This window comes from Abramis brama (assembly GCF_963993115.1).
Source record: "Abramis brama genome assembly, chromosome: 10".
NCBI lineage: Eukaryota > Metazoa > Chordata > Actinopteri > Cypriniformes > Leuciscidae > Abramis > Abramis brama.
The window spans coordinates 19,061,292-19,084,104 of NC_139972.1; the positions used below are offsets into that span (position 1 = coordinate 19,061,292).

The following is a 22,813-nucleotide window of genomic DNA, read 5'->3' on the forward strand; positions in this document are numbered from 1 at the left end:
AAATGATGACTGAAGTGATCTGAAGACGTTTCAGATTCCCAAAAAGATTTGCACATGCCTTTGTACCTTATCAAACATCTCGAAGAGTTTGGCACTGGGCTGATGAATAGTGCAAATGATGGTTCGCCCTCCTTGTGCCAGAGACTTCATTAAAGACACTACCTGGAAACTGGATGCACTATCCAAACCACTGAAATCAAAAAGCATCATTTAACACTAAAACAGTATGGTTACCCTTACGGAAAAAAAAAATATATGGGAATATACTGCAAAATATAATGCAGAATATATTACATAATACATATGGGAAACTTGTGCTTATATTTTTCAATATACAGCAATATATGCATGACCATGTATGGCTATATATTAATACATATAAAATATTTATAAATGAAGACAAAAATAGCATTATATGTAATATTCACGTTTTATCCTTTATTGTGTGCATATATTGCACATACATGTTCCAATATAAATGTGAATGTATGTTCACACATATATACACATTCCCAGAATGAGCTACAACAGATTTCTAGTTCCCAGCATGCTTTGCTTCTGACTGTTAAAGGAGAGCAAATGTTAAAATTAAGTGTTATTTAATGTGTTTTGCTCAATATTAATATAGGGGGAGATCTGTCAGTGTTTTAAGTTGTATTATTTGAGAATTTAAAAGGTTTTCTGGTATGTCTGAGTTTTGGGGGTTACCATTGTACTGAAGAGTAGAGCCTGTGGTTAGGTTGATGATTGGCCAAAATTCATCAAGACAATAATTACTATATATATTTTTTTTTTAAATGGAAGTGCTCTCCGCAGCACAGTGATAGTCTATTGGCAAAATACTTTAGTACATGCCAGTGTGATTGTGCTTTTGTTAACAAACTAGAAAATATGAAACATTTAAAATGTAAATAAGAAATATATTACATTATATATTTCTTTATATATGTGTTTATGCTGCATGAGTAAATATATCAGTAATATATTACACATGCAGTACCAGATCTGATCACATATACATCTATATATTATCAAGTGAATATAAAATTACATACATTATGATATATTAGTAAATATATTGTCACATATTTTTCAATATATGAAAAACGGCAATTCCTTATGTATTATTCAATATATTGTAATATATTAACACAATATATTATTCTGTATATTTTATATTTATATTATTCTGTACATTTTATTCCTGTATATTCTGTATATACTGTTAAACAATTTAATATGTTGATCATTCATTCATGGGGAAATATATTTTCTTTTCATAAGGGTATATATAAAAATCCATGTCACAAGCACAAGCATATAAATAATGCTGTTTTATTTGTGTCTAAAGACTATAACATCATTACCTTGTGGGCTCATCAAAGAACATGACTGGGGGGTTGTTTACTAGCTCGAGGGCAATAGCTAACCTCTTACACTGGCCCCCAGAGAGAGAGACCGTATGAGTGTGGACACACTCATGTAGTCCCAGGGCTGTCAGGATTTCTTTTATCTACATGCCAACATAAACACATGGAAAGTAGGTGAAATTTCACAGGGAAAAATACTGGAGCAAGTTTGAATGAGGTCATGAGCTTTACCTACCAGCTCTTTTTTCACCTCTGTGTTTTCATTAAGCTTCAGGTTGGCTGATACCTTAAAAACAGTGGAGAAATCATTCAGTTGAGTTCATTCATGTGTTTCCCTTTAAGAAACAAAAATGTTTCTGCACATGAAAATCATTCTGAAGTGATTGTAATATCATCAAACCAGCAGTAGGGGGCATCCTTTACCACATCATTCTCCCTGCAGACTCACCATCATTGCTTCTTGAACGGTCAAGTGGGGCAGCAATTTGTCTTCCTGCATAATGTAACAGGACATTTTACGAAAGATTCGGAGGTCTCGGAGCTTTCCATTTACCAGTATCTGTCCAGTCATCCCTGTTTCCCTTCAAAGCACAAAACAACCAGCAATGGGTATGTAAGCTTTCAAGATTTTATTTAATTTAAAAAATATATAACTTATTTATTTTAAATGCATTCCCAAAAAAATCCAATAATATGATCAATTAGAACAAATAGTTTTTGTATTTTTTTTTTTCCACATTACTTTTGCACTCAATGTAACCTCACCTGTACCCTGCCAGGATGTTCATAAAGGTAGACTTTCCAGCCCCAGAGGGACCCATAATGCCAATGAGTTCCCGACTACAGAACTTGCCCGATAGACACTTGAGCAAGGCCTTATAACCTGCAGGGGGAAAAAAATGTATATGCTTGGGGTCATACGGTTGGTTCTCCTTTTGAACAAACGGTCAATTTGCAGTTAATCCCTTCAAATAAGAAGTATGGTTTAATCCATGAACCTCATGACTGTACTACATATTTTCTCCAAAGCTAAGAAACGTGAGAAAGTGAGTGATAAAGGTGATGAGAGAATCAGACTCCAAAACCTTTAAGTTCAGTGGCTAATTAAATCACTCTGGACAAGTCTGCTCATTGACCTTTCTATGAGTCCACCAAGATGGCTTTCACCCACCCACAGACCGAAAGGTCACATAAACACTCCCAGGATTGTCAAACCCGACTTTTCTGTATTTCAAAGCAAGGGACCATAATTAGCAGTCTAGCAGCCCAAAAACTCTGTTCTCACAGTCAAATCAAGGAAAGCCCTATTATTTACCCTTTGACTTTATTCCCATACATGTCTGTTCACTGAATGTTTAGAAGTCATTTGATGCTGCCATATTATCATCATTGGTGGAGCTCTTGCTTTAGGCCACAATGGAAGCATAGAGTGCAAATTACATTTTACACTTACATTCACATGTATTACCTCTACAAATACATTTCATTCTGTATTTTTGGTGGTGTCACAATTGAGACACTTCATACCCCGCCCCCTCTCCAGGTTGCAGAGGTGACACTAGGTTCAACTCCACCCCGTTCGGCCATAGCAGAGATACGATTATCTAGCGGCACAGAAACGTTTTATTCACACGTTATTAACAAAATGTCAACAACGGAAGACTTGTCCAGCCAGCCTTACATGTTCGAGCCAGAGTCGGAGCAGGAGCGAGATGAAAATGAAGACGACGAACCTGCAGAACAACGTCTTCATATGGATGTATCGCAATGGTGTGTTACTGTATTTACACATGAAACTTTGGTCTTCCGACCTTTTACCACCGTGTCGATTTATTTTGATTAATATGTGCGAGGGAGAGAGAGCAAAACAGCGTCTAGTTTGGAGACGGTGAAGTCTTGTTTACACTTTCGCCTGGCTCCGAGAGAGAGTGCGCGCGCGCGACCGGGTCTCTCTCTCTGCTCGTTCTTTCAGTTAAACATCTAGCTGCTAAACATGCGCACTGTCATAAGCGCGGCAGTTCATCTACATTAGACGGTGTAATGAAGCGTGTGGGTTACTACATCCAACAACCGAACATTTTAACTTACCCTCTCGTAACTTCTGCGTCCTTTAGTTTGGACTACAAAATTGCTGCGAGAAATAAAAATGGCGGATTGCTCGAAGTGGTGGGCCGGAAGTCAATGTCCTTATTTGGCAGTTCCGCTGCAAATACTGTGACGTAATAGTTCAAAAAACGTCATAGAGAACAGAAAAATCGGAACAGGTTGAAAAATTTGACCAAAACAGAATATAAAGATATCAACGAAGCACCTGAAGAGAATTTCAACTTTTCTGTACTTCTAAACACTCCAAATATACAACAAAATGCATTTAAGGGCTAAAAAGTGGATTTAGCATGATATGTCCCCTTTAATCTCCTCTGTATGCTAAACTGGTAAAATACGATTACTTACCATATCCGCTTTGTAAAAGGACAAAAGCTGCTACTATAAGAATGCATCTAAGACCAGAATGTTTTAATTTCCGATTTGACTTGTACAACCAAAATATAAATAGTCTGTTATTGCTAGTCTAGTAAGGCTCAATTAAAAAAAAAAGAAAAAAGATTGGACTTCTCTGCCAATCTGATCTGGTCTATATGTCTGAGTTGTTCTGTGTTCATTTGTGCACAATTATTCAGGGATGACCTGGTTGAGGGTAACGCATTGCTGCAAGTAATGTAAGTTAATCAGATTACTTTTTTCAAGTAACTAGTTAAGTAATGCATTACTTTTAAATTTACAACAAAATATCTGAGTTACTTTTTCAAATAAGTAATGCAAGTTACTTTGGCCCTGTTTACAAAATGCGTTTTGATCGATCGGATCACAAGTAGATGAGGGAGACACAGTCTGTTCACTCCACTGAACGTTTTGAAGTAATTTGATGCTGCCATATTATCATCATTGGTGGAGCTCTTGCTTTAGTCCACAATGGAAGCAAAGGGAATGCAAATTACATTTAACACTTACATTCACATGTATTACCTTTACAAATACATTTCATTCTGTATTTCTTTATCATAGTGCAGACATATTATGCATGTTACATGTAACATGCATAAGAATAGTCAGGGGAATTATCAAGGAACAAGCATTAGGATGTCTGTCTGGTCTCGTCTGGCTAGCGTGCTTCCCGTGTTTACGCATTAGGTCAGTAGGTGGAGGAAGGCGGTCTTTTGTGGCTGTCTGAACACATTCGACCACATGAGCATTTACACTACGAAAGCAATCTGGTTGAATGCGTTTTCGACTACCTCTGGAAGTGGCCGAAAGAGGACAAGCACAAAACCTTTTAGACCCCATTTACACCTGTATTTACCGTCGTCCACTTGTGATCCAATTGACCAAAATGCATCTTAATGCCATGCAGGTGTAAACAGGACCTTCGTTTTCCCATTTATTGACTGACATTTCTCCTGTCCACAAGTACTAAGTAAGGTGCAGTGGCTTTGTGTGCACTAGACTAAAGGTGACCATATATTTACTCGCCTCACTTGCACAAAAACAGATTCAGTATTCCTCAAAAATGAATAACAGTGAAATGCAAACTCAGAATATTACGCAAACCAGCTATAATTAAACATGTTACATAAAACAAACATACTTTATGTATTTAATCTCACTTTAATCTCATCAGTCTTTGCTGCTGACCTTCGATGATCCAATTCAACCATGCTAATGGTAAAACACCATGTTTGTTTTTTGCTGAAGTAAGAGTGTTGAACTTTCTTCTCTTGCATCCTATTATTCTGCAATCCAGAAAGGTTTGTTTGAGCTGCAGCCTCTACAGTACAGATGTGAACTTGCATTTTCTTTATATTTATGGTTACATTAATCAAAATGTGTATGCGCTCCTTACCTTTTTTCTTCCACCACGGTCCTTCTCTGATGGTGTAGGAGAGGTCACTGAACTCCAGGTCCACAGTAGTGCGTTTGGGCAGGTGAGAGAAGCGCTGTGCCTCTGTGATGTGGTTCTCCACCTTCTTCAGATGGGTTAGCAATGGAGCTTCCTGGGGCTGTGTTCCCCCATTACAAAGGCTGTCTTCCATTGTAATACTAACTGTCCCTGGATCAGACGTCTTCTCGGACATTCCAAAAGTCTAAAAGGGAGCAAAAATGCTTTAGTGGTGTGACTACATGTTTTAAAAAAACTCTACGGTTACATTTTTACATTTAATTTCACTGTGACTTCTAGTCAACAAAGTACATGCGTCATCATACAGTACATAACCATGCATTCAAAATGAGAAATCTCCAAGGGGAGCATCTTCCTATATTCTGCCCTTGAAACGCAAACCTTTTTACACTGTCTGCTCATTCAGGAATCAGGAGAGGCCCCAACTCTGTCAAATTGATCTGGTTTAGAATTTGGAGCTCTTGTAAAAGGCTAGGATTTGGTTTCCTCCAAGAGACTGCATTGTGCTGACACACTGAACTGACTGGCTAGATGTAAGTCCCTGGAGTTTGACAGCCAAAAGGAAGAGCGAAATCAGAGAATGTGAATAGCCAGGTCAGAGACAGATACCATTGGCTCAGTCCCACAGAGAGCACTAGGTAGGAGGGGATCGCTCGAGCGTTCACTTGAGACTTAGTAGATTGTGCCGTGCGGAGACAGCCTGTATAATGGAAATCTGGTTGGAATGTACTGTATCCATTGAAACATAATCAGAATTTTTCATAGACGTATGGGTAGAACAAATTATTGACACTGTGATTTGGTGAATTACTGTGCATGTTCATTTACAAGTGTTAGATAACATTTGTAAATATTTCTTATTACCAACCCTTTCAATTTTATGAAGAGATATTTGAGAAAAGGATGTTGGGGGGGGTCTCCCAAATTTTTTACATTTAAAAAAGGGGTCTCTGCAAATACTTACATATACATACTGGAAATACAAACTGGAAATAATATTTGAAAATAAGAAGGGATTTGTTAAAAAAGAAACATGAAATGGATCACCTGAGCCCTAAAGTGCTAGAAAACAGCATTGTATTGATATGTTCCTGCCGTTTTAAGGGTAATAAGGTTGTTTTATTGGATACAAAACAAGAAAAAGAAAATTAATAGGCCAACATAGAGAGTTAAGAGATTTGGCTTTGTGGTCTTTATGCTGTGTACACAAATCCACAAGAATTAGTAGTTCATCTCTACCATGCATATATATATATAATGAAAAGTAAACCTCATTGAGGTTATCAAACCCTCTTAAAATACCATATCACAGCATAGTATAGTATTACGATTAAAATATGTGATAAAAAATGAATTCCGTAAATAACATTTTAAGACATTATTATTCAGACGATGTGCTATTGTTCTAAAGTCAGTCATAGATGATAAAACAAGTATTATAAAGTTATGCTCCTGCTGAGAATGAACTGCAATGACTGGTAACAAACCAAGTGTTTACAATTTAGGGGAGGAAGAAAAACTTACCTTGGGGTACACTTGAGAGGAAATATTTTCGTTTAAGTCTTGAAATGCACGTCACTTTTTTTCCTTTACAATAAGTACCAGAAATAAGCCCTGCCACTTCTAATCCCGTACAGAACTGAATGAAAAACCCGAGTCCTGACTCCGGAGGGAGTTTAGTGGGAGGTGTGACGCAAAACCTGGGATGGAGAGGCTGCTCACTGTTGAGCCATGGGTGGAGTGTGAAGTCTAGCTCCCCCTCTTTAGATGTAATTTGGGCGTAATGGGTGGATCTATAAGGTCCAACCACACTATCCCTACTAGAGGCCTGCACTCCCATTGGACCCAACGTAACAGAGTGCGGCGCGGGACTAGATTTGATGGCCGAGTGCGGGCGCGGGCGGTAATGCACTCGTGTGTGTGCGGGTTGCGGGAGAATAAAACAATTCGCGTGACTCCCTTGAAAAAGAAATATCTATAAATAAAATATCTAAAAAACAATAAATTGTTATTCATCTGTTGCACAAAAGCAACAATAACAACTAAAACAAAATAGAAACGATTTACAGGCCAGAGTTTCAATTTATAACATGTTTGCAGCGTTGAACAATGTAGCCAATCACAGACATATGTGTTGATTTCTAGACCGCAATAATGACCAATCAGATGCATTTAAGATAGAATCCCCTCACCGGTCAAAAAACTGACTTTTTGTTCAGTGCTGAATTCTGCATGCTGGCAAATGCTCTGATAATAACAAACAAAGTGTAGATATTATGAAAACTCCGTCCCGCGCAGGTCTCTAATCCCTACCATAGACTGTAAAAATACCTACCCATAACTCTATCCCTCAACCCATGGTCATGAGGTTCAGAGAAGGGGACCTGGACGTCATTTGGCTTTGTCTGCAGTGAGCACCACTTTGCCTATGTAGACCTGCGCGCTCACGTCACGTGCACTCTCTTCCATGGAAAACGACAAAAATACATAGGCCTACATAAATTGCTTTTACCTGTTTATTTATTTTTGATAATTGGAGTCTAATAGTTGAATATTTCTTATTTAGTTTAAATGTATATATTTTTTAATCTATAATAATATATAATTATATAATATAATATATATATATTATATCATTGTGTAAAACTGTGTGTCACACAAATATGTGCGTGCTTTTAAAATGCATGTTTGTTTATTAAAGCAGGAATGAGATTATAGACTTCTGTGGACAGTGTGGTATGTAATTTCCTGTGAAAATAAGTGGACGCGATGGCAACATGCCACAGCTGGTTGCCAGAAGAAGCCACGCGCTAATAAAGCAAGTTCACCCTCGGCTCAAGATCTGAACGAGTCTAAGCTTGACATCTGACAGGCAGTCTTTCAGTTTAAATGTCAACTGGTACCTGGAATAGATATACTGTATACTATATGAAACATTACTCATGAAAATTATGCATCTATAATAGTAGTCAACATTTGAAGTGGATCAAAACCTTTCATCAGTTATACATGAATTTTTAACAATACCCGGTCTTGTCTTAGGACAGCTTTGATTAACTTTTTTGATCCACTTCAAATGTTGACTACTGTAAATAAAAATGATATCTCAAATCTATTTTTGTATTCTAAGAGTTCAAGCAGAGACAGTTCTGCTAATATAATGAATTACTCCTTTATTTATACCCGCAGCCATGACATGTCAGGTCTTGAGTAAAACTTTATTTTTATATACGAAGAAAAAGTAGTGACATCTAGTGACTCTTATGGTCTAATGCAGTTTGTAAAAAATAGCAAAGAAAGTCAAAAACACATGATTGCATCTATATTGCTTGATTTATTTCGGACTAGCAAATAAAGTTAGTAAAACCAAACAACTCTTCTCTTAAAATCAAACTTTTGAAATATGGTGTTTCATGTAAATGTAGATGCCCCCTTTCAAAGTAATGGCAAACAATGATATCAAGTTATTCAGAGTTCAGTTTAACAGTACAGCACAGACTAAATGAAAGACTATAAAAAAAAACTACATGTATTTTATGGAATTCAACAGTTTCAGTACATTCTAAAAATCTTGCATATGCTCACATTAAATCAAGTTGGTATCAGTTAAACTAGCTCTAAACCACACAAAATAAAAAACAGTGTTTTAGAATATCTCAGCAAATTAATACTGGCTTAGTTTCATCATACATCATCTTTCAATTCTAAGAACAAGATGATGTCCAGCAAATACATTTAGCCAAATAAATAAAGCAACAACCTCATATTTGAGAGGAATAAATGAAAAGGATGAGGCAGTGCATACAAACTTTACATCTCTATCAGACCATGAGCTCATAGCCACATACACTAAGAAATTTGCAGAGGCGATCTTTTGAATTTCCAGGCACTGATGTTAGATAGATCTGACAAACAATTTAAATGGTTCAATGACAACATTTAAGGCATAAAATATTTGGGAATGAATGAAAACCTTTTTTTAATTAAATTTTCACACTACGATAAAAAAAATAAGCTGGCCGAATCATAAAAAATCATTCTGTAGTGGTATATAGGTTATTATGTTGTGTAGCTTCACATGTGCACAGTCAGTAAAGATAAAATGTAGGTGATACCTCAAGCAGCTTTTGGAAATGTACATCCCAGAATAATTCAAGTTTCAAAATAAGCATGTGTTTAGATAAAACACACACCATCTTAAAAGGCAAGATTGTGTATTCATGGCTTAATATGAGAACAAATATCATTTCTGTCTATTAGCTCCCTGTAATGCAGCTGTTTTTCATGTATATCTTCAGTGAATAACGGAGTAATTTTGGCATTGTTATTCTGCATCATCCAAGTCTATTTAAAGTAGTAATGCAAATTGATCTTCGCTAAAAACCCTGTAAATACAACTCAAAGTTGCTTTTATTCCGTGAAAAATTACGCACAAAATATTGAGGTAATCTATATAGGATGACACTTAAACACTTGTTGACCTTTAAAAAAATACTTCTGGAAAAGGGGGTGGTTGGTCTTCAGCTATGGATATGGACTATTTTGTGCCTATCGCGCGTCATTAAGCTGTCTGGCTACAGTCAGTATCTCTTTGGCCCCTTTGCTGAGCAGCAGATTTCCAAGGTCCACTCCTAACTTCACTGCGGCATCCTGGGCTGCTCCTGACACCTTCAAAGCAGTGATACCCACACGCTGGACCTTCTCATCAACCTTCTCCTGCTCCTCAGTCTGGGAATCATGAGGTTACACGCAAACGGATCAGTGTAAAATTCAAAACATTCAGAATATCGGAAATGATATCTATATTTTAGTGGATTAACAACCTGATTGTCTGAGCTGATGCTTGTCTGCATCGTCTCCTTCAGACTGTCTGAGCCATCAAGACTGAATACTGCTCCGGTCATGTAGACCTGTAAAACGAACACAGATCTGTCATTCAGCTGAGAGACATTTTCTAGTTGAGTATAAAGTAAAATCAGCATGTAGCTCCTCACTACCTGTGAATTCTTAACTTCAGTGTAAACAGCAACTGGAACACTGCACCCCCCTTCCTATAAAAAAAAAAGTAGTTTAAGGCAAATGCACAAGGTTCTTAGAAATGTATTCTTTGTATTTGTAGTGGTTTTATATGGTTTTGAGAAACTTTTATACAATTTTCCAGAAAAGGTTTCTATTTAATGACTTCAAAAATGTCATATGGTGTAACCATCAAGTAAAAAGTAATGGTAACACTTTACAATAAGCTTCATTAGTTAACATTAGTTAATGTATTAACTAACATGAACTAACAATGAGCAATACATTTGTTACAGTATTTATTCATCTTTGTTAATGTTAGTTAATAAAAATACAGCTGTTCATTGTTTGTTCATGTTAGTTCACAGTGTATTAACTAATGTTAATAAATACAACCTTTGATTTGAATATTGTATTAGTAAATGTTGGAATTAATATTAACTAAGATTAATAAATGCTGAAGAAGTATTGTTCATTTTTAGTTCATGTTAACTAAGGTAGTTAACTAATGTTAACTAATGAACCTTATTGTAAAGTGTTACCAAAGTAATATATCATTTTCATTACACATAGTTTTTAAATATATTTTTCAAGGTAAAAAAAAGTATTTTTTACAAATGTCACACGTCACTACTGGTATTTCACCCAAAAATGAACGTTTTGTCATTTACTAATCATTTCCTCACCCTTCAAGTTGTTCCAAACCTGTATGAATTTCTTTCTTCTGCTGAACACAAAAGAAGATATTTTAAGAATGTCGGTGACCAAACAGTTGATTTCCATGGTATTTTTTTTTCTTTACTATGGATGTCAAAGGGGCCCATCAACTGTTTGGTTAACCTTAACTCTCTTTTGTGTTCAGCAGAAAAAAAGAAATTCATACAGGTTTGGAACAACTTGAAGGCGAGTAAATGATGACAGAATTTTCTTTTTTGGGTGAACTATCCCTTTAAGAACAGCAGCAGAACTGATATTTTTATATTTTATTGATTATATTTATTTTTATGTTATTTAAAGTACATTACACTACTTTGATTGTTACATATACCTGCAACATTTCAGCAGTAAATTAATTATAAATGTTAGCTAGATTATATTCAATATCTGCCTGTATGTTTCGTGCTTCAGAATTTCCGTTAAGGAAACATAGAGAGCCTCGATGCTCCCTGGTTTTCACAGTGCATTGTGGCACTTTTTAGGGAGCTAACAATTTGCGATTGAGACAGCTCTTAAAATGGCCGACTCCCTGAACAGTGCCCTGACTACTGAACTAGGGAGCTGATTGAGACATAGTGTTACAAAAGATTTCTATTCTTTTTCTTTCTAACAAATATGGGAATTGAAACTAGACAGATGACTAAATTTGAACTTTGTGATTAACAATGAAGTAATCATTAAAACAAAGTTTGCTTTAGCTGGTAACAGAAGGGTTTGTCTATGAAAACCAATCAAATTGTGGGGAAATTATGTAATGCAGCATGACATTTTTGCCATACCTCCTCATTCTATAAAAACTGTTGTATTCGTGTTAACTGGTGGGATTCTCAATGGAATTTGTCTGAGATCCTCCGGCCTTTCTTCTTCTTGGGGGAGATTCTCTGAGAACTGCTCGAGAGATCTTCCGGCTGTGATTAAAGCATTTAAAGGACATTTGCTGAGGTCTGTTTGTCGATTATTCCTGCGCAGGAAGTAAGCTAGTTACGGGAACAGGTATTAGCACCCAGCCGACGTCGATGTGTAGACGCGCTAGGGTATAGGATTAGACTCAGCCGCCGTCGATGTGTAGACGCGCTAGAGTATAAATATTATAGGCTCAGGTAGACTTAGGTCAGATGAGATAGGACTTAGTTAGGTTTAGGGAAAAATCTACGACACATTTTAGAATGATTTCTGAAGGATCATGCGACACTGAAGACTGGAGTAATGATGCTGAAAATACAGCTTTACCAGAATAAAATACATTTCAAAATATATTCAAATAGAAAACAGTTATTTTAAATTGTAATATTTCACAATATTACTGTTTTTACTGTATTTTTGATCAAATAAATGCAACCTTGATGAGTATAAGAGACTTTTTTCAAAAACATAAAATAATCTTACCGACCCCAAACTTTTTAATTACAGTGTATTTATTTATCAATGATTAATTCATTTAAACAGGTGTGAGGGGTTTTACAGTGCAGCAGGATGCCTACCAGGTGTTTGAGGAACGCTCTCTCCGCGATGCAGCTCAACACAGTGTCCGAGTCATTTAATACTGACACCATTTCCAGGATGTCCCGGTCTCGAGCTCTCACCTCAACTGCCAGAGCGCCCTTTAATAGGACATTAAGAGCAGTCGGTAAGGGTCAGTGCGATAGACATACACTCACTGTTGTGCAGGAGATTTGCTCAATAGGGACACTGAATGTTACCCACCTGTCCAACGGCATACATGCAGTCCTCAGGCCCAAGGATCTGAAACAGGATGATACAAAATATATCAAATATGCATTATAGGCTAATCAATGCAATAATCTTGAGTTGACCTGGGGGAAGACATTGCAGTGCATTGTAGGTTAAAGGAGGATAGAGGCACCTGGCTAATGCGGTTCTCCCAGCCCATTCTCCGAAGACCAGCCGCTGCTAAGACAATGGCAGAAAAGTCATCCTTTTCATCCAGCTTCTTCAGACGGGTGTTGAGATTACCTCTCTGAAACACGACTGTTAAGGCATAACCTCACACAAAACATCAAGTGTTTGTTAACACACTGAATTCATATTTTACTTTCTTTTCTTTTTTTTTGCATCTACAGAAAAAGTGAGAGAAAAACAAATGGTTGCTGCATTGCACTGAAAGATACAATGTCTTTAAACTCCAGGTGGGGAAACCTTCTCTTCAGCTGTGCAGCCCGGCGAAGAGAACTGGTACCTATAACACTTCAAATATAAAATGTAAATGTATGTATTTTTCAAGAAAACATGTATCCTGTAAATATATAATAATAATAATAATAATAATAATAAAATAAATAAATAATAATAATATAAAAATATAATAATAATAATAATAATAAATAATAATAATAAAAAAAAAAAATATATATATATATATATATATATATAGTATATAAACATTACAATTAAACAGTTTGGGGTCTGTAAAATGTATTTTTCTTATAAGTCTCTTATGCTACATTTATTTGAAAACAAATACATTGAAAACAGTAATATTGTGAAATATTATTACATTTATAAAAAACTGTAATTAAAAAATTATTTATTCCTTGGAATTTTCAGCATCATTACTCCAGTCTTCAGTGTCACATGATCCTTCAGAAATCATTCAATATGCTTGGTTTTAATTAATATCAATGTTGAAAACGGTGCTGTTTAATATTTGTGTGGAAACCATGATGTATATATTTTTTCTTTTTTTTATAAAAAGTTCAAAAGAATATAATTTATTTGAAGTAGAAATCTTTTAAAACATTATGTCTTTACTGCCACTTTTGATCAATTTAATGCGTCCTTGTCGAATAAAAGTATTAATTTCTTATTAATAAAGTATTAAAGGGACATTGTGTAGGAATTTCTCCCATCTAGCGGTGAAATAGTATTTTGCATTCAAACAAATAGTGCTCTCCAGCGCCTCACTTTTTCAAATGCGTGTTGCATCTACGGTAGCCGTTATGTACCAAAAAGCTATGACAGGATGTCTTCTAATAGCACTTCATCGAGTTTTCCTTCGGGTGAACTGGTTTGTTATTTCAAACAAACTGCAACTTGACACAACGAACAAACGAATGTTACAGTTTTGAACAAACAAAACTTACAACCTTGTTTTTAGGGCCTTCTCTACTTTACTCAATAGCTGCTATTCATCAAAGAGCCTGTTTAACTTTTAACTATAAATGTTCTACTGTCTATATAATAAAGTTCACAACCAAGCAATGAAAAAAAGCTTGTAATTAACACTAGAAGTGCCATGGCGGTCATTTTGACCGTTTTGAATTTTATATCTGTAATACCTTTGTTGAAAAAATAAATAAAATCCTGCCGGTACCTGACTTTTCCTAAAAGTGTCCGTATTTTCATTTAAAATGTTTTTCATATAAATTACACATAAGGCAAAAAAACAAATGAACATATTTAACTATTTCGGCCATAGACGGTCATATTGACCGCACTGAATTTCGCGGTATTATTATAGGCTATACCAATATACACAACAATAAAATGTGGTAAAAAAATACACAAAACATATTCAACAACAAATCATTTAAATGTAATGATATTCAAAACAGAACAAGAATGAAAAAATAACTATAAACAAGCCAAAATTAAATACTTTATAAGCGAAAGTGAAAGTAAGCTGCGTTAGGCTCACGTAACTCTCTAATTAGAATCAAAATGTTTCAACATTTGCGATGTATTTGGATGGTAAACTATTCTTTATTATAGGCTTTGTACTTCACTCACGTTCCAATATCGACGGAAAAATCGTCCTCTTCACACGCGCAAAAATGGTACGAATTGTACCAGGCTACTGATTATATAAACAGAGCAGTGGAATTTTTATATGTTAGGTTGACTATTTTATTATGGCTATAATGAACAGGCTGCAATGTCAAGATGTGTGTGTGTGTGTGTAGGCAGGTGCGGGCGCGGGCGCGGGCGCGATCGAACAGTGGAAGCATGAAAACCTAGGCTACTCTGTCATTTTGTTCAGGACATCTACGGATATTATTTATTTATAAATGTATAATTAAACTTGTTTAAATGTACAGTTTGGTGTTGTTTTGTTTGTAAAAGATATCCTAATACAATAAATGCATTAATCTCTCAATTGGGTATTTATCATTAAAGATATAGAGTTTGGAATCTATTTGACCGCTTGCGGCAGTTCTAGTAGTTATGGAATTCTGGCACTTCTAGTGTTAAGACCGTAACATTGACTTACCTGTCGAGAAGAAAGCAGGCAACTTCAGCATCTCTTTTGAAAGCTTTCTCCTGCATTAGCTATCCCGACATTAACCCTTGTTTTTTGTAATCTCCAGTCACGATTCCTTTTACGGTCTATTTTGGACGACGAGGACTCCTTATCCTGTGACTCTCAGCATATGTATGAATGAACGGTGTATAAATAACCATACAGTGCAGCCTTTTAAACTTGCCGGGGCAGTGACAAGCGCCTCTCACTGCTCTGCTCCTCCGCTTCTGCTGGCTTCAGTCACGTGGCGCTGGCTCTGAACGAAAACGCGTTGTGGAAACGCGTTGGCTTAGTACTTTTTGTCCCTCTCTGCTATTATAGTTTTTCAAGATGGCGGAACTACATGGAAGCCTCCGTGGACCTACCCGTCCCATGTATATAAAGATAATAAATCCTTCATTTACAAGGATAAGTCAGATAATTAGCAGATAATTAGCAGCCTCCGTGGACCTACCCGTCCCATGTATATAAAGATAATAAATTCTTCATTTACAAGGATAAGTCAGATAATTAGCAGAGGTATTTGTACACCATTGAGGACATATTTATGAATAAAAATAGTAATTTTAGATGATAAAATACCTAAAAACCTACACATTGTCCCTTTAATAACTATTATTATTAATATATACATTTAAAAAATTTAATTCTGTGTACAGGCCACCGCTTTTACCTCTTGTTGACGAGAGCATCGAGACGTTTGCCTTTATTTTTGGGGTGCAAGACAACAGCATCATGGGGGTTTTCTCGTCTTTAAAGAGAGGGAAATGTCAAATCACAATGTTGGCTTCATAATTAAAAGGATTTACAATAAGCAGTACACTGTACATCAGTATTTCCATACACTTTAATTATTTATGAACATTTAGGCTGATGTTTGTGTACTGTGTAACATGACATGTCAGCTACTTTTAAGATAAAAGACTCTTCAGATGTGGAGGAACATATAAACACTTCAGAAAATAGAGACACTATTGTGATTTCCTTACTTCAGCACGGCTCCTATAGTGAAGCCCACAGGAAGAACAGTAGGCAAGTCTTTCAAAGAGTGCACAACCAGGTCTACCCTATAGAGACACAAATATTACAACAGCATTATTCATACTGAAACATATGCAACAATGTAGCAATACAAACCTCTGAACATCAAATGCACCAAAAGACCAAAGACCAAATCTGTATGTACTGCAAAGTATACATGAGTGATATAAAGAAGCAAAGACGGATGGACTCACTCATTTTTTTCCAAAGCATTCTCCAATTCCTTTGTGAAGAGACTCTTTTCACCTATCTTTAACACAGAATTTGAACAATAATTAATTGCTCCAAAAACGTTCTATACATTAACTTTTATAATACTAATTAATTATGACAGCAATGGAAGTCTAATATTTATTTTTTTAAATTTGGGATTTAGACTTACTTTGGATAAAGCTGTGTCAAGTATTTTATCTCCAGTTGTTGACATAGCCACTGAAATAAAATAAAAAATTATATGAAGTGGAAATCTGTTTAAGCATAGTGAATATTAACTCTCGTCATACTTGGTAAACTCAATTACAATGAACCTACCTATTTCGAAATTAACATCAGGATGTAACCCCTTGAGTTTCTCTACAATACTGTCTGTCTGAATCCGAGCCAGCTGAAAGAAATACAAGTAACAAAAAGGTTTAAAAGGTTCAACAATATTCAATATGCCCTCTGTTTGAGGGCTGTGACCAGTTTCTTTACTAAAACTAAGCTATCTTATATCCACTGTGACAAAGACAGAAACCTTATCAAACCCATCACAACCCCTGACACACCCAGACAAACTTACAAACCTAAATGTTTTGTACTAAGTATTGATGAGGCAAAATCAATTATCAAAAATCTTTTATTCAGCAAGGACACATTAAAGTGATCAAAACCGTCAGTAAAGACATTTATAATGTTACAAAAGATTTCTATTTCAAATAAATGCTGTTCTTTTGAACTTTCAATTCAATAAAGAATCTTGACAAAAATGTATCACTGTTTCCACAAATATATTAAGTAGCATAGCTGTTTTCAACATTGATAATAATCAATGAGCATACATATATTAAATTACCTGGCTTTTTCTGGTGCCAACACGGATCACCCTGCTGACTCTGCCATCACCGTCCTGTAAAAGAATATTTCACACAAAAGTCAGAACCAATACAAACAGAGTACCAATACAAACAGCACAGGGTAACATTAATTCATTCATGTTCTGACCCTAATGAATTTATAAGGTCCATCTGCCATAGTTGTAGTGAGATGAGCTGGAGTCTTCAGATACTTCGAGTATGAGAAAGCAATGTATAGTGAACATGGAGAAAGATAGACCGAAACAAGAGGCACTACGCCCCAGGGTGGCTTCAGTAGATAAGACAATAATGCCTATTCATTGGTGTCAGTTAATCACAAGGGAGGAGTAAATGACCGAGATGTCATTTTTAACATATTACACTAAAACTGTTTTGGGTTAATAATACGGTTCAGGTGTAATTTCCTATACTTACTAACGTTAGCCCTAAACCAAAATAAACTTAGCCATTAACTTATGCCATAATCGCAGACTAATGTGTACGAATTATGCCGCGTTCCAGGCAACCTGTAACCCGTGTTTTTCCAACTCGTAACTGGGAGTACATCGATCTAGTACGAGTTCACGGGTGGGAAGTCACGGGTTTGACTGCCGTTCCAGTGCACTTTCACGGGTATAAGGCTGGAAAAACACGGGTTAGCTGCTACAGGTTGCCTGGAACGATGTACTCCCAGTTACGAGTTGGAAAAACACGGGTTACAGGTTGCCTGGAACGCGGCATTAATTACTAATAATAATGAATAAATACGGTTAAAGTAGAGTTAATGAATTAGTTAGTGAATGAATGAAAACATACCTGGAGATTTGTCTTTCCCGACATTTTCTAAGATGATCCAAGTGAATCAGTGCTGATCTCGTCGAAACTGCTGTAATTTCTCATTCATGATTTTAAAAGCGAAAATATTTAAGAAGGACAAATGTCATTCGCAACTGTTACAGGTTGAACATTGCTTCCGTAATGTGCGTCATTTTGAATTTCAAAATAAAAGTCATTTCGCGCAGTTCAAAATAAACGCTTTTTAAAAACTTTTATTTTGAATATGTAGTCCTTCTAGAAACGGAAGTTAAGATGAACACAGTAAACGCGGAATCGTTTGTGTTCTCACATCATTCAATCACTTTACATATCAAAATTTGCAATTATATTGCAATTTTTGTATGACCAAAATGGTGGAGAATGAATTATTTCGCAAACAAACTTTGTCTATAATGACACTGTTGTCAGAAACAGCTCGAGACGAAATTCAGAAAGTTTTTGACTGTGAATTTCGCCCATCTCACAATGAAATTGGTTGTGACAGAGATCCAATATTGGAAATGAATGAGAAACAACGCAGACTGGTACGTCTAGTTTTTGTTCTGCGTGCTATTTAGTTTTGATTAAGGGATTTTTTGTCAGTTGTGATCCATCAGACAGTTGGTTCCTGAAATTTTCCCTCTTTGTAGTATTTTATTTCAAGGTTAAGACACATTTTATATGATTATTCAAGTATTTTTCTATGTTTAACACTATAATAAGTAACTGTATTTCATTCTTTCAAAGAAATGTTCAGTTCCATCTTGCTAGTTCCAAAACTGAACATTAAGGCAGGTGAAGAAGTCCAGAAAAACAACCAGTAACTTAGTTAATATCTGTTGCAGGCAAAGCTCACAGCTGTGATGGAGACCTTTACCAATGTGGCTGTTCAAAAAATATGCAAAGTCTTCAGTTATTGCTTTGCTCTTAAGCCAACCCAGCTGAAGGGCTCTAAAAGTTACCATGATGATGCAGTAAATGTGAAAGAGATGGTGAAGGAGCATCTGAAGGAACCAGAAAGAAAAAACAATCAAACTGTCAAAAATGTGCCTGGTAAGACGTCCTGTATTTTAATTTAATGTCATTTGTTAAGAATATTTAATCCACTACAATTTTAACTAGTAATTTCTCTCCCTCCTCTCAGATTCTGCAGCTGTAGCTCCATCAGTGTCGACGAAGAGACCGGCTATACTCACTGTGTTACCTGAAGAAAATGTTCAACCAGAAGATTCTGTTAAAAGCCAGCAGGTCAGTTCAATGTTGAAATGATGTAACTCTGATATGTTTGCCAAAATGCTTGCAACAGTTGTATTAATTTTCTTTTTCTTTCAGTGTGCAGAGGAGGGAAACGTTTCTGAATTTTCTCTTGAGCCGTCAAGTGGTGGAAAAGAGAAGCCAGTGCAAGCATTTTTTATAGAATGTACGTGCTGCACAGCTTTGATATTTATGTGAAATAACAAGCTGAGAATTTTAGAAATTGAGTGATTATTAATTCAGTTATTTACTAATGTATTTATTGTTTATTTTTTACACTTCAATATGTTTGGCATTACTAAATAATAAAATACTAGACTCTAGACCTGTTTTTTTTCAAACTTCTTCAGGCAGTGGACCACCTCAACATTACAAAATACAATCTCTTTATTTTAAATTCTGTATTTCAAATTCTGGACCGCTTGACACAAGTACCTCAATTTTATTTATTAGATTTTTTTAGACATATATATATATATATCTTGAAATAGCCTCACTTTTCCCAATCCATAGTTTTTTTCTCCTCTTTTTTACTACTTTTTTACGTTACTTTTAGCTAATGAAAGCTAAATTAGGTGTCAATTATAATACATTTAATTTATTTAGATTAGTTTATTAAGGCTTTTATTTAGATAAAAAAAAAACAATAATTTTGTGAACTTTTATTACAATATATAGTTACTATTTTCTATTTGTATATATTTTAAAATGTAATTTAGTCTTGTGTTGCAAAGCTGAATTTTCAGCATCATTACTCCAGTCTTCAATGTCACATGATCCCACAGAAATCATTATAATATGCTGATTTGCTGCTTAAGAAACACTTCTTATTATTAGCAATGTTGATATACACGCATACATATATATACTTGTAGTTGTAACTTGTAGTAATTGAAACCCTGTTAATGTTTTGCAGTTGAATACAGTACCATTGCCTCTGTTGAAGACCAGCAACCGGAAGTAAACCCGCAGGCAGAGCAAATCAGTGCAAAGTCCAAGAAAACCAAGAAGACAATATCATTTCACTGTAATGAGTGCGGAAAGAAATTTATCTTGAGACATTCACTAAATCAGCACAAGTGTGGACATGTAAAAGGGCCTCACAGTTGTGAGCAGTGCGGGAAGAAGTTTAAATTCTTAAAAGGATTAGAGAAACACCTACTGCATCACAATTCAGCCGATAAGAAAGGACTCTGTAAAACGTGTGGGAAAACCTTTGCCAATGTTAAGATGCACGAACGTGTCCACCTGGAAGTGAAGCCGTTTCTTTGTTCCATATGTGGACATGGCTTCACCGTAAAGGGGAGTTTACTGGCACACCAGAGGATCCATACAGGTGAAAAACCATACAGCTGTGAGACATGCGGGAAGCACTTTACACACTCGGGAAACCTCACCAACCATCTGACTGTTCATTTAAATGAGAAACTGTGGAAATGCAGCCTCTGCGACAAGACATTCAAAACAGAAAAGCAAATGAATTTGCACCAGGTTGTGCATACAGGGGAGAAACCCCATATATGTCATGTATGCGGGCAGAAGTTTGGCCACATTACAAACCTCAGAAGGCATCTCCTTGTGCACAGTGGTGTGAAACGGCATGTGTGTGAAATCTGTTCCAAGCAGTTTTATCAGAGCAAATCTCTGAAGAGGCACATGGCGATACACGGAGCTCTGAAGTCATTCATGTGTGAAATATGTGGAAAGAGCTTTGTTTTTAACTATGCTTTACAGAAACACTTACTCACACATAGTGAGAATTCAAATCCAGATGGCAAATCTGGACATGGGAAGAACTCTTTCCCGTGTGATGTATGTGGAAAATGCTACAGTTCTACCGCTTTCCTCAGAATGCACGAGAGACTCCACTCAGAAAAGGATCCGTACATGTGTAAAGTCTGCGGTAAAAGCTACAGCAGCTTGTATACGCTGAAGGAACATGAGAAACTTCATTCAGGGGTGACGCCGTTCAAGTGTGGTGTGTGTGATAAGACTTTTACTCAGAGAATTGGTTTGAAAACGCACGAGATTGTTCATACCAAAGCTAAACCCTACAAATGTTCTGTTTGTGGGAGCAAATTTGGACTTCCTTACGGTCTTAGACTGCATATGCGCATTCATTCCGGTGAAAAGCCACACAAGTGCGAAACTTGCGGAATGTGCTTTCGCTTATCTGGAAACTTAATCAGACACAAGCGTGTCCACACAGGCGAGAGGCCGTTCAGCTGCGAGGTCTGTGGGAAAAAGTTTGTACAACTTAGCCACGTGAAGGCACACATGCAAATCCACACTGGTGTGAAACCCTACACGTGCCAGAAATGCGGGAAGAAATACGCATACCGTAGAAATTACAATGACCACAAATGTATACCTGTGTGAAAAAGAAGAATTTTGTTTTGAGCTGAATTGCAGTGACATTTTCTTTTTTATATTTACAGTTTCTTTTAGTCAAATTATTTGGAAATATCATGAAGGTTCACTATCTGTTAAAGACAAAAATATGTACAATAGCACAGTGTGTTTGTTTTACCTTTATTTTCTTTCTTAGAAGAAATTCCAGATAAGTATCAATCAATTTTTCATTCATTCAATAGAGATACATTAATGAATTGGGTCTGAAATCAAATTATTTTTAAGCCTATTATTAATATGCAAAATCAATAGTTCTACATTGCGAATTCCTCATTACAGTGTACTCTCTGGCCAAGAATAAACAGTTTGTTGGGAATGCAATGTTTTTTTATTATTGTTTTTTATATATACATATAACATTTTTGGTAGGAAACACTAACATAACCATTCATGTGGTTAAAGGATCAGTTCACTTCAAATTGAACATTTTAAAAAGTAATATATAACATATTTTCATTACACATAATTTACAAATGTCACACATCACTACTGGTATTTAAAAGGATAGTTCACCCAAAAATTAAAGTTTTTTCATTTATTAATCATTTACTCACCCTCTAGTTGATCCAAACTTGTATGAATTTCTTTCTTCTGCTGAACACAAAAGAAGATATTTTGAAGAATGTCGGTAACCAAAACAGTTGATGTACCCCATTGACTTCCATTGTATTTTTTTTCCTACTATGGAAGTCAATGGGGTCCATCAACTGCCTGGTTACCGACATTCTTCAAATATCTTTCTTTGAGTTCAGCAGAAGAAAAAAAATTATACAGGTTTGAAACAACTTGAGGGTGAGTAAATGATGACAGAATTTTCATTTTGAAGTGAACTATTCCTTTAATAGTAATCTTTACTATAAATAAAGCACATGCTGTAATGGTTGAGTTGTCAATACGTTTGACTTTCCTATGCAAA

General features: G+C 35.8%; 2 protein-coding genes across 3 annotated transcripts; one reads left to right on the plus strand and one right to left on the minus strand.

Moving 5' to 3' along the window:
* Nucleotides 1-8,642: 8,642 nt before the first annotated feature.
* On the minus strand, nt 8,643-18,372 carry hmbsb (hydroxymethylbilane synthase, b). Of its 2 annotated transcripts, none has more exons than XM_084125733.1 (14): nt 18,232-18,372; nt 17,415-17,468; nt 16,892-16,964; nt 16,743-16,792; nt 16,555-16,610; nt 16,309-16,386; nt 15,993-16,070; nt 13,191-13,266; nt 12,926-13,039; nt 12,766-12,804; nt 12,543-12,662; nt 10,326-10,379; nt 10,152-10,238; nt 8,643-10,056 (listed from the first exon to the last, which is right to left on the minus strand). In XM_084125733.1, the coding sequence occupies exons 1-14, from the start codon at nt 18,253-18,255 to the stop codon at nt 9,877-9,879; spliced, it is 1,083 nt and encodes a 360-aa protein (XP_083981859.1). In that variant the 5' UTR covers nt 18,256-18,372; the 3' UTR covers nt 8,643-9,876. The 2 variants fall into 2 exon arrangements, with proteins under 2 accessions (XP_083981859.1, XP_083981858.1); XM_084125732.1 differs by lacking the exon at nt 18,232-18,372 and adding an exon at nt 17,564-17,701.
* Nucleotides 18,373-18,395: 23 nt separating this feature from the next.
* LOC311090460 (uncharacterized protein) lies at nt 18,396-22,213 on the plus strand. Its single transcript, XM_084125731.1, has 5 exons — nt 18,396-18,776; nt 19,077-19,284; nt 19,376-19,479; nt 19,564-19,651; nt 20,402-22,213. Exons 1-5 carry the CDS (start codon nt 18,594-18,596, stop codon nt 21,862-21,864), a joined length of 2,046 nt encoding a protein of 681 aa, XP_083981857.1. The 5' UTR covers nt 18,396-18,593; the 3' UTR covers nt 21,865-22,213.
* The last annotated feature ends 600 nt before the right edge of the window (nt 22,214-22,813 follow it).

What these genes read in the sequence shown, in the direction of transcription:
- hmbsb (XM_084125732.1), bottom strand. Translation starts at nt 17,593, where the DNA reads ATGGCAGATGGACCTTATAAATTCATTAGG. An exon ending in GACCTTATAAATTCATTAGG is followed by an intron (nt 17,469 to 17,563) that starts GTCAGAACATGA and finishes ATTCTTTTACAG; the next exon opens with GACGGTGATGGCAGAGTCAG. An exon ending in GCATCAGCTCAGACAATCAG is followed by an intron (nt 10,057 to 10,151) that starts GTTGTTAATCCA and finishes CATGATTCCCAG; the next exon opens with ACTGAGGAGCAGGAGAAGGT.
- LOC311090460 (XM_084125731.1), top strand. Translation starts at nt 18,594, where the DNA reads ATGACCAAAATGGTGGAGAATGAATTATTTCGCAAACAAACTTTGTCT. An exon ending in ATGAGAAACAACGCAGACTG is followed by an intron (nt 18,777 to 19,076) that starts GTACGTCTAGTT and finishes TATCTGTTGCAG; the next exon opens with GCAAAGCTCACAGCTGTGAT. An exon ending in GCAAGCATTTTTTATAGAAT is followed by an intron (nt 19,652 to 20,401) that starts GTACGTGCTGCA and finishes AATGTTTTGCAG; the next exon opens with TTGAATACAGTACCATTGCC.